This window comes from Hippocampus zosterae, chromosome 16, assembly GCF_025434085.1.
Source record: "Hippocampus zosterae strain Florida chromosome 16, ASM2543408v3, whole genome shotgun sequence".
Lineage (NCBI taxonomy): Eukaryota > Metazoa > Chordata > Actinopteri > Syngnathiformes > Syngnathidae > Hippocampus > Hippocampus zosterae.
Genome location: NC_067466.1, coordinates 18,394,175 through 18,411,625, shown reverse-complemented (window position 1 = coordinate 18,411,625; position 17,451 = coordinate 18,394,175). Strand labels below are relative to the sequence as shown.

Below are 17,451 nucleotides of genomic sequence, written 5' to 3'. Positions count from 1 at the left end.
GGCGTAGACAGACGAGGCCACGAAGCATTGCGGCGACGGGAAATGCGGCAGGACTCGTCAAGTCGACACTGTTTTGATTCAAGTCTGACGTTGGATTTGAGTGTTTGCAGAACACGCCCCGGCGGCACGAGTCCATTCATTTTGTGAAAGGATGTTGGTTGGCTCTTCGCTGACCCCTATGGGCCAAGCGCGGTCACGGCAGGCGGCCAGCCGGCGAGCGGACTCTCTTGTCAGCGCGCCCGTATCTACCGACTCTCATCCTTAATGCATGAGGAGAATATGGAGACCACCGCCCCCACACAGCCACCTGCCAACTTTCCCCCAGGGGAGAAAGAAAGTGCGCCCATGTGCGCGGGGATTAAGTAAGGGCTGCGAAATAGAGTCGGAAGGGCACCCGCGGGGCGCGCTTCCATTTTCAAAAACATCCCGAATGTAAACCATGATTGTGTGTTTCATTTTTTTGCCTCTGCCAAAGGTACAATTAAATGGTGCACTTAATCCCCGCATGTGAGGTCAGGGGTCAAGCATAACAGTTGGAGGGGTGTTCTGAAGGAAGGGTGTGTGTGTGTGTTGAAGCGGGGGGGGGGGGGGGCATCAAGTGGTGAATATTTCATGGTGGCACCGTGCTTTCCCCCACCCTGTTCCATCTCGGCTTGTTGTTGGATGTCGCGGGCGTTTGGGCGGCGTGTGGATGGAGGACGCTTGGTGCGGGTTGCCGCGGTGTCGCCGGAGGACGGCCTCGCTCACCTTGGCGCTGCCGCGATCCAAATTGGTAAGACGTCAGTTAAGGGTGTGGATTCACGACAACGAGGCCCGGCGCGCGTTTTTTTTTTTTTTTTTTTTTGCGCTTAGTTGGTCTCGAAAGCGGACAGATGGGCTTGGTCGTTTTGGAGATGAGGGTGGAAGGTAAATGTCAAATCAATTTCAATTGAGCAAGAAAATAGGCATCTGTGTTTATTGTTCTGAATTTGCATTCTTTGTAAGATTGTTTCTTTTATAAATGTCGTTGCATTTTGCACGTCGGGGACAAATAATGCCGTCACATTTTTTTAATTTTTTTTTTACATTGCGTTGTTTGGAATTGATGTCATTGCAATGAATGTGCGTGTGATTTCTATTGAAATCAACAATCACGGGTACTTACATTTTTTTTTTTTTGTTATAGCTCATCATTTTATTTAAAATTATTTCAATAAAATAATTCATTTTCTATATTGTATTGTTTCTCATTCAATAGCTATTCATGAAACAATGACTCTTTTTTTAAAATAAACAATACGAGTGCAGAATTATGTAATTGGATGAACAAGAAAAATATATAAATGCATTTTAGCTAACAAATCATAGTGATATATTTTTTTAAAAAAAGAAGGGATAAATTACAAAAAAATTTTAATTGCATGCCGAATTCCGCTCTTGTGTGTGTGTGTATCCATTTTTTTGCTCACCCTTTAGGGGGCAGCAGTTGCTATGTATGAATGTGGAGGACGAGTAAGTCTTTGTAACATTTTGACCGCCTCATTTCTCACGGCGCGAGGCAAACACCCACATTGGGAAAAGCTCTCGGTGTACCGAGTCAGTGCAGAAACTACCGCTGCAAAGGAGAGATTGCACAGAGCAGACTGCGGCGTACGCGCCCTCGTTGTTGACAGCCAAACGTGTGATCTCGCTGCTCCATAAAGTGCGCGCACTGCACTCTCTTCTGAATTTGGCTTGTGTCTTATTTTTATGGTGCATTAAAAAAAAAAAAAAAACCAAAAACCATAACTTGCAACACTTGATGATCATCTCACACCGCCTGCTTCCTTTCCTTCCTGTGTGTCTGTGCGCAGCTTCCTGCCGACCTCAATAAGATGCACTTGACTGACCACGCCCACCAGCAGGTGATGCACGTGCCCGCCAGCCAGTCGGGCTGCAGCATCGCCAGCGATTCGGGCAGCAGCAGCCTGTCGGACATCTACCAGGTGGGGATAAGTCCGGCGGCGCGAGATGAATGGAAACTTAGCAGATTGATTTGTCTGCCGTCTGCCTCGCTTTTAACTCATTCAAGTACCAGCCAATTCCAGACCAAGCCTGAAAAGACGTTTAAAAACGTCATTGGGAGTGAATGAGTTCATATAAAGACACCCTATCACATATTTAATGTTCCGTACAAGTCTGGCATACCACATTTACATCTTTACACTTCCATATGACTGAGACGTGGCACACATCATATTTAATGCGCTGTATGCAACTGTAGTCTCTCATATTTAGACCATATTTTGTCTTCCATGCCACGCGAATGTGCAAGTACATCATACGGAATCTTCTCTCCAAACGGAATGTGCAATGCATCATATTTATCGCGCCGTGCAACTCTTAACGCGCCATCATATTGAATTATTTTTATCGATCGAGCGTGGGCGCCGCTTACCTCCCCTCGCCCGTGTAATCCTCCCTCATCAGGCTAATTATTGGCTCGTCACAGGCTACTTCCTGTGGTGGCTCAAAGGTCTGACGCAGGAAATAGCCCTGACCTTCTCCAAAGCGAGTCCACGCCTCTCCGCGGAGTGTTCTCCAGCTTCTCCCGAGCGTTGTCATTGTCACGGTTAATCCAAATCAATAAGACGGAAAAAACAAAACGCGTCTTGAATCATTCAAATCCCGTCAGGATACCTTTATTCCCCAAATTTAATCCCATAGATATTTTTAATCTCCGTGGCATTTTACCTTGCCGAAAACCTTCGAGCTAATGAGATGCCGCAATCAATGCGCAAGCCCCGCCGAGGGACGTAAGCGGTGTTAATGGCCTCCTAATAGTGGTTATTACCTCCACCAGGGAGGTTTTCAAAGCCGTGTGTTTGCCTTTTTGTTTGCTAACGTTAACGACGCAGAAAATGGACAAGGAGAGGCGGCAGAAAGAGCAGAAGCAAACTTTTTTTCCCCCCTCTCCACAACGCCATCCGCTAAGTCGCTTTCCCAAAGAAGCGGGTGTGAAGTACTTCTGGTCGCTTGTCGCTAGGCAGAATTCAATCCCATTTGGAAAAAAAAAAAAAACACCAGAAAAAGTACAAGGAGCGTTTATTCATTCACAAGCTTTTGGTCTGGAAATCGTCCTCCCCCAGGCCACAGAGAGCGAACTGGGTGACGTGGACCTGTCCGGCCTACCCGAGGCTCCCGTGGACAGCGAGGAGGAGGAAGAGGAGGATGAGGATCTGGAGAGAGCCTCGGATGCGCTGCTGGGCCGAGATCTTGTGCGCGAGTGTCTGGAAAAAGACCCGGCCGACCGCAACGACGACGACATCGGTCAGTCAACGCGACCGACAAAATGATGTCATCTCAAAACAATCGTATTTAATGCAACTTGAATGGAGCGCATTTACATATTTCACGTTTGGCGTCTGTCCGCCCAGAGCAATTGCTGGAGTTTATGCACCAGCTGCCAGCCTTCGCCAACATGACCATGTCGGTGCGTCGGGAGCTGTGCAGCGTGATGGTGTTCGAGGTGGTGGAGCAGGCGGGCACCGTCATTCTGCATGACAAGCAGGAGGTCAGAACCGCAATCGAAACCGAAATGGCGGCTGGCCGCCGTTACGCGGACGGTGATGTCATCCGCGTCTCCCCTCCGCCTTGAAGCTGGATCTGTGGTACGTCATCCTGAACGGGGCGGTGGAGATCGGCCGCCCCGAGGGCAGGGCGGAGATGTTGTGCATGGGCAACAGCTTCGGTATCTCGGCCTCGCTGGAAAAGCAGTACATGAACGGGGAGGTGCGCACCAAAGGGGACGACTGCCAGGTAAGACTGAATGTCAATTTGTAGTCCCCCCCCCCCAACCCCAAATGCCATTTGACGCAGCATCGCCAAGCTAAGCTTTTTTTTTTTTTTTTTTTAACGCTTGCCTAGCTAAAGCTAAATGTGCTTTTAAATTCTGAAAAGAAAGCATAACTCGACCCACTGGACGCCCACTTTCTGCCGCGCGCATCACTTCCTGTCGTCAGACCTTGAGGAAGTCGGCGAGGTTGCTTTTAGCAGAAATAGGAAGCTGTTTTTTTTTTTTTTTTTTTTTCGTGAACCAGAAAGCGGTCCGCCTGGTTTTGCGCCCATGCCGCACGGGTCGCTATGCGGGACTCGCTTTGCGCGACACGTTTGGTCCACGCCGCCGGTTCACCCGCCCGTGTTCCCGCCCGCAGTTGGTCTGCATCGCCCAGGAGGACTACTGGCGCATCCTCAACCACGTGGAGAAGAACACGCACAAGGTGGAGGAGGAGGGCGAGATCGTCATGGTGAAGGAGCACCGAGAGCTGGACCGAAGCGGCACCCGCAAGGGACACATTGTCATCAAGGTAAAAAAAAAAAAAAAAAAAATGTACAGTATATATATACCGTATATAAAAGTTTTACTTTGTTTTTGTGTCTTATTTGAGCTCGAACCGGAATAGCTCTGAATGAAATCCGACAGTGATTGCCTTTAAACGGTTTGGGATCACTGCTCGGTCCTCAAGCTAACGTGCTAATGATTTCTGAGGGGCTATCTTGCGCTTCTTAGCGAAGATCAAAGGACCCCCCAACTCGGGCAAGTTATCGCCGATTGTTCCGCCGCATTTTCACTAAATGAGAATGTGTCAAAGCTGCCACCTGCGTTTGAAGTTCGCAGCCTTGGACCGTGACACCAGAAGAGTGCAAGGCTGCTAGCCCGAAGCGGCTAATTAGTGTTTCTCAGCCTATCGCCGATCGAACGGCGGCTGCTTGCTGAAACATCAATGTGCCAGCTCAGCGCTCTTTCTTGCTAATTTAGAGGAAGCGTTTAGCACTCCGCCAAGGCCCCTTTTGATCTTTTTCTGTATTTTTTTTTTTTCTCAGACTCTCCAGAGGGAGTCGGGTATTGATCGAGCAATGGGCCCTAACGACCCCAAAACACATCCAGTGTAAGGCCAGTCGATTGGCGGGTGTTTTGGATTCGTTTGTTTTTTTCGCTCTTCCTTTTTGTTCTTTTTGTGTCAGACGAAGAGAAGGGAGGATGTGCTACTTTCGCTTCCTTGTCAAAAAAGAATCGTTTCCTTCCACAACATTTTAGTCGGATAAGATTTTTTTTTCCCCCCGTTTCAGAGGCTACACTCGTTTTATGAATGAAAAAATTATTTTTTTTACAATCAATAATTTGACTCAAAAGATGTTCACCAAGCCGTCATCTATCCAAATCTTTTAGAGAGGACGTTGCGCCCAACTCAAGAAAAAAAAAAGTTGACGCCTTTATCGTTTTTATGATTCATGTTGACATGTTGCCGCGTGTTTCTCGGCCACTCTGCTCTCTGCCCCCCCCCCCCCAGGGGACCCCCGAGCGCCTGATCATGCACCTGGTGGAGGAGCCCTCAGTGGTGGACCCCACCTACATCGAGGACTTCCTGCTCACTTACCGCACCTTCGTGTCCAGCCCCCTGGAGGTGGGCAAGAAGCTGCTGGACTGGTTCCAGATGGACACGCTCAGAGACACGGTCAGTATGTGTTTACGGCCTTGAAGCAATACTTGACGACATATTGATATGCAGTAATATGACTCGCGGAGAAGAGCAAGTCATTGACCTTTGCAAAAAAAAAAAAAAAAAAAATCTAAAAATGCCTTTTCACTTTTTCACTGCAGGGCATTTTGTGTATCAGCCTATGGAAGAAAAATACATCTTATGGCATTTTTGAATCAATGTGGGGAAAATTCAAAAAAGTGACGGTTGTCAAATAATTGTCATATTGAAGCATCTCCTTTTTAATACATTAAAAAAAAAAATAAAAAAATCCTTTTTCACTTTGTCATTGATGGACCCAGGTGACGCGTATCGTGCTGCTGTGGGTCAACAACCACTTCAACGACTTTGAGGGCAACACGGCCATGACGCGCTTCCTGGAAGACTTTGAGAAGCTGCTGGAGGCCGCGGTAAGACCACGCCTCTCGCCCCGCGTCCTCTTGAAACCTTTGCACAAGTCTTAAAAATCGGCATTTATTATGATCATTTTTTTTTTTTACTGACAGAAAATGAAAGGCCACCTGCGGCTCCTCAACATCGCCTGCGCCGCCAAGGCCAAGTGGCGGCAGATCACGCTGCAAAAGGCCTCGCGCGAATCGCCGCTCTACTTCAGCGTGCTGGGCGGCAGCGAGCGCGGCTTCGGCATCTTCGTCGAGTCGGTGGAGGACGGCAGCAAGGCGGCCGAGGCGGGACTCAAACGCGGGGACCAGGTGAGATGTGTTTGGGGACGAAAGCAGTCCAAAAAAACGGCCCCGCATTGCGCTGCTGCCGTTTTTATGTCCCGGAATGTCGTCTTTTTTTTTCTTTTTGCGCGGTTCGCTAAAAATGTGCCTTTGTGCATTTCAGATCACGGAGATCAACGGGCAGAACTTTGAGAACATCTCTTTCTCCAAGGCCGTGGACATCTTGAGGAACAACACGCATTTGTCCCTCACGGTCAAGACCAACATATTCGGTGGGCGAACCGACCCCGACGTCAATGCACAAAAGCCGTCTCGTAACTTTGACTTAAGTTTCATTCACTCGTGCGATAAATGTCTGAAAGTTCCATGAGGGACCGTAGCTCTCCTTTGGTTGTTTTTTTGTGTGTGAATTAACATGATGCCGTCTATCGAATGCCGTCACAGTCTTTAAAGAGCTGCTGAGCCGGATCACGCACGAGAAGAAGAACGGTGGGCCGCACCTGCCCAAGATCCAGGAGAAAAAGGGCAATCGCTTTTCAATCCCGGACCTGCCCGGCGACATGGAGTTCGCCAGCGACCACAAAGCCACGCGCAAGATGAAGGCCAACACGGTGTCCGGCGGCCGCAACAAGATCCGCAAGATGCTGGAGAAGACGCGCTTCAGCATCCTGCCCCCCAAGCCCTTCAGGTAGGACGCGGCAGGCTAATGTGTGGCTGCTAATGAGAAAAGAGGTTCCATTTAACAGCAACGGCGAGCGCATTGGCCTCATCGTACACACGCAGGTTGAAAAAAAAAAACCAACAAAAAAACCCATCACAAATCAAGACCGCAAATGCCTGGATTTTATTTTCGCTTGTGTAGGCAGCACTTCATCACTGACGTGCCTAATTACACTTTCTCACTGAGTGATTACTTGCAGGTGCATTTTCAGAAATGGGCAGAGAACAAAATATTGACTTGAGTACTTGATTGCACACTTGTTGGATTGGCAGGCACGTGCAATCGTATGTCCGCTTTAAATTTAAATAAAAAAAGCGTTCATCAATATTCCTCCCGTAATGTGCTGACTCAGCGTGGCTTTTCTAACTCGGATGAGGTCAAACAGTCGTCGTGAGAGTCACACTTCCTCAATAAACTTTGTGTGTGGAGGAGGAACCTCACTTTTTAGCATTTGCGAGTCCTCGCGGTGCACGTGTGTACTTTCCGCAAGCACGCTATGCGCGCACACACACACACACACACACACACTCGCACTCATTGTCACTCTTGCTGTGCTTTCCACCCTGAATTTAGCGGTGCTGCTCTCCTCTCTTTTCTGTTCAATTTCAGTTTCATTTAAAAATTTGTTTCTTTCCCCCCCCCCTGCTTTTCTGCTTCAGGGGCCTATTTGGGTAAGACGTCTTGTTCAGTGCACGCGCAACTTTGTCAAATATGTGGCGTCTTCGAATGCAACATTTGCATGTGATGGAACGTGTTCATTCATGACTACGGAAATCTTCTGCGTATGAAAAAAAAAAATGCTTTCCGCTTTCGGCTCATCACGCTCGTTGGTCTCTCCTCAGTGACGGCGGCATGGGTCAGTCGCAGGACGACAGCATCGTGGGGACCAAACAGTGTCGGCACAGCGTGGCCATCATGCCCATCCCGGGCAGCCTGTCGTCAAGCAGCCCGGACCTCCTGCAGCCCGCCACCAGCGTCCTGGACTTCTCCAACCCGGCAGGTAAACGGACCACCACGCACATGACAGGAGACTTTGAGTTTTTCTCCCACTTTGTGGTCTTTTCGCGCCCTTTCTACTTCCCCCCTCACGTTGTTTTCTTCTCCTTGTCATCCTTCTCTCATTTTGCCGGTCCAGCGCTGGGACTGTACTGTAAGTACGGCTGCTTGAACTTTTGTTCTGTCCACGCGTGGCATCTAAACGGTCGTGTTCTGCATGCGCTTCTGTCTTGAGGTTGTTTAAGTTCTTGTGTCCAAGCTGATGACCTTGTGGAGCTCGTACGAATGTGAGGGTCAAATTTTCTAGCGATGGGACCAAAAAAAAAAAAAAAAAAAAGAAGAAGGGTTTGTCTTTCTAATGACCAAAATAAGTCTGAGGTGGCGGCTTTATGTGAAATGTCAGACTTCCTGTGCATTGAGAAATTGTTTTCAGGAGCTGAATTTTCAAAAATGGCAAGTGTAAGGGTTTGCCGTACTCCAAAACCAAAAGCGTTCATCCTGTCTGTCTCGTCGAAGAGATTGAAACGTGGTTTGCAATGGGACTCAATCTCGAGAACAACTTCATTTCTAGGACCCCCTGGAAAACGGGGACCTTGAAATAGTTACTTCAAACCAAAAACGCTGATGTCCTTTTGTCTTTTTTTCAGAAATGGCTCTCAACAAGCCTACAAAACGTCATGTTGTGTAGTGAAGCAATTTTAGGAAGCTGAATTAAAAAAAAAAAAAAAAACATCGGGTTGACCACATGTCCTCTAACGCCCCCCTCCCACGCCCTCCGCAGACATCCCGGACCAGGTGATCCGTGTGTTTAAGGCTGACCAGCAGAGCTGCTACATCATCATTAGCAAGGACACCACCGCCAAGGATGTGGTGGCGCACGCCGTCAACGAGTTCGGACTGACGCCGGCCGCCGAGAACTACTCGCTGTGCGAGGTGTCGGTCAGCCCGGAGGGCGTCATCAAGCAGCGCCGCCTGCCCGACCAGCTCTCCAAGCTGGCCGATCGCATTCAGCTGAACGGCAGGTGAGATTTGGGAATTTGGTGTGCCCTGCAGTTGATTTCAATCGATCGCTTTGCACATGTTCAAATCCCCTCGACGATTGCTCGCTGTTGCACGACGTCATCCTCGATAACCCGTTTGCGCGCCGCGCGCAGGTACTACCTGAAGAACAACATGGAGACGGAGACGCTGTGTTCCGACGAGGACGCCCAGGACCTGCTGCGCGAGAGTCACATCTCGCTGCTGCAGCTCAGCACCATGGAGGTGGCCGCCCAACTCTCCATGCGCGACTTTGAGCTCTTCCGGAACATCGAGTCCACCGAGTACGTGGACGACCTGTTCAAGCTGGACTCGGCGGCGGCGGGCGGCGGCCACCTCAAGCGCTTTGAGGAGGTCATCAACCAGGAGACCTTCTGGGTGGCCACCGAGCTCCTGAAGGAGCCCAACGCCCTCAAGAGGATGAAGACCGTCAAGCACTTTGTTAAGATTGCCTTGCACTGCCAAGAGTGCAAGAACTTCAACTCCATGTTCGCCATCATCAGGTGGGAAACGGAGGGACGGGATTCAGTCAGATTTTCTCCCAACCCCCGAATGGTATCGCAGATATCCCAACGTGTTCGGGACAGACCGTCACTGTCAACAAGCTGCGCTGAATTGAGAATTTGTGCCCCGTTCAGCGGTCTGAACTTGGCCCCGGTGGCTCGCCTGCGCAGCTTGTGGGAGAAGCTGCCCAGCAAGTACGACAAACTTTTCGGGGACCTGCAGGACGTCTTTGACCCGTCACGCAACATGGCCAAGTACCGCAACGTCCTGAGCGGCCAGAGCATGCAGCCGCCCGTCATCCCGCTCTTCCCCGTGGTCAAGAAGGACCTCACGTTCCTGCACGAAGGTGCGCTCGTTTGCTCAAACCAGAAGTAACTTGAAGTGTCGCGGCTGGCGGACTTCCTCTTCCTCGCCATTTGGTGCTCACTCAAGCAGCTTTACTTCTGCTAAAGGCTTCCTCCACTAATCGCATGACAGGTCACTCTGAGTCGAGCCAAAACCACCTTTGGTTCGCTTGAACTTTGTACGGAATTTGTATTTATGAGCGATATGACTCTGCGCACACCTTGGTAAACATGATACAGTAATATCAACTGTTATAATCGACAACAACAAGCACAAAAAAAAAAACATCCAGGATTTTACTTTTTCCGAATCCCGATTCTACGTCCCACCTCTGTGTCCACCAGGCAACGACTCAATGGTGGACGGCCTGGTGAACTTCGAGAAGCTGCGGATGATCGCCAAGGAGATCCGACACGTGGTCCGGATGACGTCGGCCAACATGGACCCCGCCCTGATGTTTAGACAACGGTCAGCCATCTTTGCAGTTCTGTCGTGTCGGAGTCGGGGCGCATCGCTCAGTATTGATCATCTTCCCCCGCGTTCATCCACTACCTGTCACGCGAACCCGGCATGTGCGAGTCTGCCGCGGAGGAGCGCCACTGCCCCCCACAGACCCTCTTGGTGTACTACAAGAGTGGATGGACGAGTGGACAAAAGTATTGGGGATGCTCGGCTCGCCCCTTTACTTGACTTGTGGCGTCCTCGTAACGTGTCTCGATACTTTTGTCCATGCAGTCTGGCAGGTATGGGCAAATTATTGACATGATCAAGAATCTTATAATAATTGTTGCATTCATTTGGCCAGTTTTTGGTAGATTAAAATCCATCCATTCATTTCCTATAGTGCCCGCTCGAGTCACGGGTAAATTAAAATGCATTTAGGTGGGGTCATTTAAAAAAGAAAAAAATCATTTATCTCATGGAATAATTACTATTAAAATAAACAATTTGACATATTTTAGGTACACATTTTACAGTAGTTAAGCATTTTGGTTTTATAACTCTCTCGCAAAAATTTGCCCATTCCTGTTCTATGGTTACATTCCACCACATATTTGCATTTGTTTTTTCACCTCCATTTCATGACCAAACCCTCCTGGGCCAAAAAAAAAAAAAAAAAAAAACTTTTGTCTTCACCCTTCAATCTCCACACCTCTCGCTTGCAGGAAGAAGAGGTGGAAGAGTTTAGGGTAAGTTTTTGCCCCCTGCCCCGGGCACCATTTTGTTGCATCAGCATCTCCCTCATTTAAAAAAAAAAAAGCATGCAAACAAACTGACTGGAGTGTACGTTTGCCTGTGCTTGTGCATTTATTAACATGGTCCATTGACAGCGTCCATCCATCACCATTGCGCCATCCATTGTGTGACTTGAGTCCTATCGTAGCTCCAAATGTTAACAGGCTAAAAAAAAAAATAAATAAATAAACGAGCCCTTGGGAGCTACTATGTGGACTCTGTGTCGCATATTCTTACCTGTATCCAGTGGTCACCAGCGCCCCCTAACCCTCCTGACGTATACAGCATGGCGCGGCTAGCTGCATGGACTTGTTGTGTTCCTGTAATATTAATATTGACAGCCGTTTATTGAGCTTCCGTCGGGTGTATACGCAGGATTAGGCGCACCAGCATAATGAGCCGGTTTGTGTATGTTCTTATTATTTTTAAATTCAAAGCATTATTGTCTGTAGTCTTGTATTTTTGAGAAGACTATTTTATATTTTTCATTTGATTTGAATTGGCTGTAGTGTAGTAGGCCTGAGGTGAGAAAATAAACGTCGGTAAAAATGATCTGCAGGTCCCTGAGTCAGGGCAGCACCAACTCCAACATGCTGGACGTGCAGGGCGGCGGGCACAAGAAGCGCGTGCGCCGCAGCTCACTGCTCAATGCCAAGAAGCTCTACGAGGATGCGCAAATGGCCCGCAAGGTCAAGCAGTACCTGTCCAACCTGGCGGTGGAAACGGACGAGGACAAGCACCAGGTCATGTCGCTGCAGTGCGAGCCCGCCTACACCACCAGTGAGTGCGCAAGAAATATTTCCCGGAATGCATCTGGTCATTACGCTCCAACTGACCCCCCCCACCATTATCTTGTAGTTTCGAAAAATCTGAGCGACCGGCGGTCCAACAAGTCGGACATGTCGCCTGTGTCGCTGCGGTCGCCGTTGCCGACGGGGAAGAGCCAGAACCGGGTGTCGCAGGTGCTTCAGGTGCAGGTGCCGCTCAACCCGCTGCGCAAGAAGAGCACCGCCAAGGACGTGGGCCCGCCCAGTGAGTCCTCGGACCGCTTGAACATCCACAGTAAGGAACCAAATAATTCCAATTCTGCTGGTTTCCTTTGTTCCAGACTTCAGCTCCCCTCAGGTGGTGAAGAAGCCCCCCGCCAGTTCAGCGGAGGAGTGGAGCACCAAGAGGCCCTCGGACGACGCCGTGTCCACCATCTCGTCCCTGCACTCCAGCCCCACCGTGTCGCCGCAGGGCTCGCCGCGCAAAGGCCCTTCGACCAAAGCCCAGACCTGCTCCAGCCAGATGAACCTGTCCGGCTCGTCGTCGTCATTAACTAGCGAGGCCAGCACCAAAGCCAGCACCGTCAGCCTGCGCAGCTACGGCATAGGTAGGCCACGTCTCATCCAACCCAACCTCGGGGTACCGACAGCAGTAGTTTGGTTGACCAACAGAACCGAACCACCGGATTACCAACGGATTCTTTACTAGCCTACTCCAACTAGACCAGGGGGATACCAAGCACAGTATTATGGTACACTTGACCATCCAAACAAGTAGTACGGTCTGGTTGACAAACCGAACACGGGGTTACAAACGGCAGTAGCATAGCTGACCAGCCAAATTTGTACCACGAGGCACCACCCGCAATTGAGCCACAGAGGCACAAACTGCAGTTTAGCGTCGGAGCCCTGTTGTGCTACATCGCAGTTCACTTGGAAATTGTACAGCCTCGATGAATCCGTGACGCCATCATTCTCCCAGGCTGGGAGAAGTCAAATTCAACTTTGTTCCTCCTGTGCAGGTTACGCGCTGCTCCCCCCGGGCAAAACGGACAACCTGTCCGACTCCAGCCACAGCGAGATCTCGTCTCGCTCCAGCATTTGCTCCGTGGACTCGGTGCCCGCTCCTGGTCTGGAGGAACGGTGTAACAGCATCGGTGCCAGGACGTCCGTCGCGTCTGCCACCGCCGCCCCCAATGTACCGGCCGGCGTGCCGACGCCCGAGAGCTCGGCGGCCACGCACTTGAATGTGGACTACAGCCAGCCCAGCACCAGGTAAAGCTCACTTACGCTTGTCGATATATGCCTTGTAATTATTGGATGCCCAAGCACTTCCGCCATTAAGTTCCGCTAAGTAATTCCGCCCCGCCTCCTCCAGTTCTCCTTCTTCTGCGGCGGCGGCCGCGTTTTCAACTCGGGGCTACGCCGCACGAGGCTCCACCTTCACGTCGTCCATATCCACGGAGGAGCTGACGCCCGACCTGGCCTCCCTGGACTCGGTGGCCGACAGCGGGCGCGGCAGCTGGACGTCATGCTCCTCGAACTCTCACGACTCCTTCCAGAGCTTGCCCGCTTCCTCCTGCCGCCCGTGGGACCACGGCGTCCACGGGCACCCGCTGGCGCTTGCTCATCGGCTGGCCAGCGCCACCATTGCCGAGGCAGATGCCGCCCGCGACTCGGAGCTGGCCAAGCAGTCGCGGCAAAGTTGGGCGTCGTCCGGCTCCTTGTCGGATACGTATGAGGGGAATTACGGCACGGTGAAGCGGAGGAACACCGCCGAGCAGCAGCAGATGCCCCCTGGCTCCGGCTCGTCGGCCTCACCAACCAATGACGAGGGAATGCAGAGCACAGACCCCGCCTACAAAACGGTGACATCCAGCACGGACAAGGGGCTCATCGGTGAGGAGCTAGCTGGATGGTTGTCTTAAGGATGCTAACTGAACTTTAGCTCGTCCTGGTGGGAAGCTTTAGCGAGTTGCGTCAAATTTAGAACTCGGTGTAAAAGTGTGTTCAGTTAGCACTGACGATGCTAGCTGATGTTACTGTGGAGTGTTAGCAATATTAACATATTAACAATAGTTGGAAAAATTATTGTTAATATGTGAGCCTTGGAGTTTGTGCTACACATACAACAGTAATTAAACTTTGGTTTTTGGTTTTTTTAGAGAGGCTAGGTAGTTAGCACTAGTGCTCAAAAAATCCAGTTTCTGTGAGCTTCACGTGTAAATTGTGTTATAGCTGATAACTGAAACTTAGGTGAAGTGGCAACAAAGTTACGGACTTATTTCTGGTTGTAAGCACGCGTGTTTATGTTAGCTCCGGCTGTATACAGTGGTGAGGATGCTAACTCAACATTCGTTCGTAGTTTTAGCAAAAGTTGTGAGGTTAGCTTGTTTTAAAAATGAGTATTTGCGTGAGCCTCATTGGTTGTTTGTGCTAAAAAATGCTAAGTACCTGAAGAGGATTTTTTGTGAGGTTAGCTGGTTTTGAAAATGCGTTGGTGAGCGAAAGATGCTAACGAAACATGTGCGCTAGGTTTTAATGAGGTGTAGCGCTGGTAGTAATGTTTAAATGTGAGCTGCCATCCTTCATCTCACTGCTTCTCGTCATGTTTTGCTTCATGGTGTTTTCCCAGTCGTCACCACCATTTAATTTCTCCCCGGTTTCTTTGTGTTGCCCCCCTTCACTCCCTTCCCTCTTGCTTTTTGTTTGTTTGTTTGTTCTTCCTCCATCGCCTCCATCCAGTGTACTGCATCACCTCCCCCGCCAAGGATGAGCGTTACCGAGCTCCTCCTCCCACCCCTCCAGGCTATCAGGGTCTGTCCCTGGGTGACATCAAAGATGGAAGCAATGGCCCCGTGGTGGTCACAGTGGGGGCGGGGCCACCCGTGAGGCCTCCCCACCTCAAACCGCCCGACTATAGCGTGGCCATGCAAAGGAGCAAACTACTGCAGAGTCCGGGAGCCGCCGGAAGCCTGGCAGAGGCCCGGAGGCTTGCCGGCAGAACACGTGACATGAATGACAGCGAGGACGGTACGTGATTGGTTCTTTTCGCGTCAAAGTGTCAAAGGAAAATGTAAAAAAAATAAAATAAAAATTTAAAAAGCCTCAAACGTGACCTCTTCTTTGTTGTTTTCACTCTCTTGCAGATGAACAAGTTTCCGCCGTGTAGACGAGTGGATGTCCAGGTTGTGCACTATGGCCTGGTACAATTTTGACCACCTCCTGGAACACGTGCCTGCTTGACAAAAAAACTTCTGACCTTGCGGGGGGGGGGGGAACTAGCGCCACGTTTTACTTGGGACAAGATGGCCGCCAGAAGGATCCCAGAATCATGTGCGGGACTTTTGTCATGCTTTTTCGCCTAGACCTCTCCAAGCGCCCCTCGCCACCCCTCCCTCCCCCTGAAACTTGTGCCTGCTTCACTTGAAAAGAAACTTTTTAAAGACTTCAGACCAGGAAAAGAAAGACAACAGTTTAATCATTTTTAAGCTTTTATTATTATATTTTTTTTACCATTTTAACTTTGCACCACATTTTCCTCGAGACAAGATGGTGTAAGGAAAAGGAGGTAAGGCGGTTTGTGGAGCACTTACTGTTCTCGGGGGAAACAAAATGGCCGCCTCTTGAAGCTAGCTACTCAAACGGCGTGCAACCTCCTGGACTAGGGGGAAAAATATTCAAAGTAATGCTTATTTTAAAAGCGCAAACAATTAGGGGGTAAAGGGGATGTTTTGTTTACAGTGTTGATTGGATGAGAGGCCTAGCCCCGCCCCTTTTTTATTTAAATCGCAGCCAAACAGGAAGTGCGTCTCCATTCCCGTGTTCATCGGATATAAAAGCAATTGGTCTTCCCAAGGTCCACTCCTTGAGCATTGTTCGGAAGACTTGAAATGCTAACATTGTTGCAAATGTATAAATACATGAATGGAAACGTGTGTGTATATATATATATACATATAAAATTATTTTTGTCGTTGGTTTTGCCGTAAATTAATGATAGTGTATAGATGACATACTGTGGAATATTTTTGAATATTTTGTTACAAAAACTTTTTTTTTTTTTTTGCTGGCTCCTTGCTTGTGCTTTTCATAGCCATGTAGATGCTGCTGCTGTGTGTGTGCGTGTGTGTGTGCGCGCATGTGCGTGTGTGTGCATAGGGATGTATTTTTATTGCTTTATTTATCTCACAAAATATAACAATAGGTATTGACCCCCATGCCGGGTTTCCTGGATCTCAGGCTCCATTGAGTTTCTTTTGCGCCTGTGTTAGTTGACAAGGATGCCTTGTTTGTCTCCTGCCCCCCCCCCCACCCCCACCCCCCGTTAGCACTCCTCAGCCCCTCATGGCTCTACTCAGCCTCCGTTTTGTCACTTGTTCTTGGACCTCCCAGGGGCCTCCAGTGGGCGTCTCCTCAAATCTGGTCACCTTCTTTGTCATATCAACCCGCCTGTGATTCCTTGTGGATCTCCACTTGGACTCCGAGTGAGTTTATAGACCGCTGACATGCCCTCTTGGCCCCCAGCAGGTCCCCTTTTGGATGTCCAGCTCTCCTGGACCTCTTACATGTGTTCTATATGTTGTCCCAACACTCCTGAAAGCATCTTTTGTTACATAAAGCCCACCCTACACAGTACGTCATCTGGACCGTTCACAGGTCCTCGTGGCACCCTCTGCCTCCTTTTAGGTCAACCGGATCTTGGTTTGATCCTCTCCACGGACTGAGTCATCATTTTGACACTTTCTTCCTTTTTTTGCACAGCTCCACTCCTGCCGTTCAAAACCATGTTTCAGTATTAACCCTCCCTCAAGTGTGTAGTTGTTCTATTCAAAGTCACGTCACAATTTTAAAACTTCTCTTTAGTTTTCCCAACCCTCCATTTGCCCCCCACCCCATACACTCCCACTAGAATGCAATAACCGATGTGAATGAGAAGCGATGACGAGGATGCACTGTAAGCTGTAAAAGTGAGTGTTTGCCGCACAAATAACGTCCCATGTGTGTGTACAAGTGGCACTCGTCTCGTTGCTGTTTTTTATGTCTTTTACAAAGACGACTCCATTTCGGCCTCGTACGCATTGTATATGTCTATTTTTTACCGGTGGTTGTACATAGTTGTTCTATTTTTGTTCCAAGAGGGCGTGTACAAAGGATTTAAAACAAAGAAGAAAGGACATTTTATTTCCTTTTAAGTCTACTGATAATAATTTGGACAATGAATAAAATCCTGAAATGGAAACTCCTGTCTTCATTTTTGTGTTTGTGAGTTTAAAGATTAAAAAAAAAAAAACACTCCTTAGCTCAGCAGTTTTTGTATTGAATCCCATGAGATTATTTTGGCCATGTACATTATACCTAAAACTTTGTGTCGAGAAACTGCATTTATCAGTGCAGTTGCATTCATTTCTCAATGTATGTAAGATGGACTCCATCTTGTTCATATTTATTAATGACGTCAGAACGGTACAAATGTGACTCGTGGACACATTTCCTCCAGCTTTTGTGTTTCGCCACAACATAACAGTAAAAAGTCGACGGCTTCTGACTACATCTGAATATAGAGCATCGCCATGGGCACGTACCGCGCTTTGATATTTTTTTCCCTTCCTTATTTTGGGGCCTAAACTGAATGAGACAAACACCCATCCATCCATTATCTG

At 49.1% G+C, this 17,451-nt stretch overlaps 1 protein-coding gene across 12 annotated transcripts in view; it reads left to right on the top strand.

Annotated features, from left to right (window-relative positions):
* rapgef6 (Rap guanine nucleotide exchange factor (GEF) 6) overlaps positions 1-17,030 on the top strand; it is a 46,848-nt gene extending 29,818 nt beyond the window's left edge. For 3 of the 12 annotated variants that reach the window (XM_052047310.1, XM_052047317.1, XM_052047319.1), the window contains 25 exons: positions 1,833-1,964; positions 3,108-3,288; positions 3,396-3,532; positions 3,619-3,777; positions 4,173-4,325; positions 5,310-5,474; positions 5,801-5,908; positions 6,005-6,208; positions 6,345-6,453; positions 6,626-6,869; positions 7,562-7,573; positions 7,745-7,902; positions 8,038-8,052; positions 8,680-8,920; positions 9,053-9,439; positions 9,575-9,786; positions 10,130-10,253; positions 10,952-10,975; positions 11,581-11,801; positions 11,880-12,053; positions 12,130-12,396; positions 12,811-13,063; positions 13,167-13,687; positions 14,534-14,821; positions 14,938-17,030. In XM_052047310.1, coding sequence (XP_051903270.1) covers positions 1,833-1,964; positions 3,108-3,288; positions 3,396-3,532; positions 3,619-3,777; positions 4,173-4,325; positions 5,310-5,474; positions 5,801-5,908; positions 6,005-6,208; positions 6,345-6,453; positions 6,626-6,869; positions 7,562-7,573; positions 7,745-7,902; positions 8,038-8,052; positions 8,680-8,920; positions 9,053-9,439; positions 9,575-9,786; positions 10,130-10,253; positions 10,952-10,975; positions 11,581-11,801; positions 11,880-12,053; positions 12,130-12,396; positions 12,811-13,063; positions 13,167-13,687; positions 14,534-14,821; positions 14,938-14,960 — 4,512 coding nt within the window. In that variant the 3' untranslated portion in view covers positions 14,961-17,030. Of the gene's footprint in view, positions 1-612; positions 773-1,832; positions 1,965-3,107; positions 3,289-3,395; positions 3,533-3,618; positions 3,778-4,172; positions 4,326-5,309; positions 5,475-5,800; positions 5,909-6,004; positions 6,209-6,344; positions 6,454-6,625; positions 6,870-7,561; positions 7,574-7,744; positions 7,903-8,037; positions 8,053-8,679; positions 8,921-9,052; positions 9,440-9,574; positions 9,787-10,129; positions 10,254-10,951; positions 10,976-11,580; positions 11,802-11,879; positions 12,054-12,129; positions 12,397-12,810; positions 13,064-13,166; positions 13,688-14,423; positions 14,822-14,937 lie in introns of those variants that run through there. The other 9 variants (XM_052047311.1, XM_052047320.1, XM_052047314.1 and 6 more) reach the window with 7 other exon arrangements.
* The last annotated feature ends 421 nt before the right edge of the window (positions 17,031-17,451 follow it).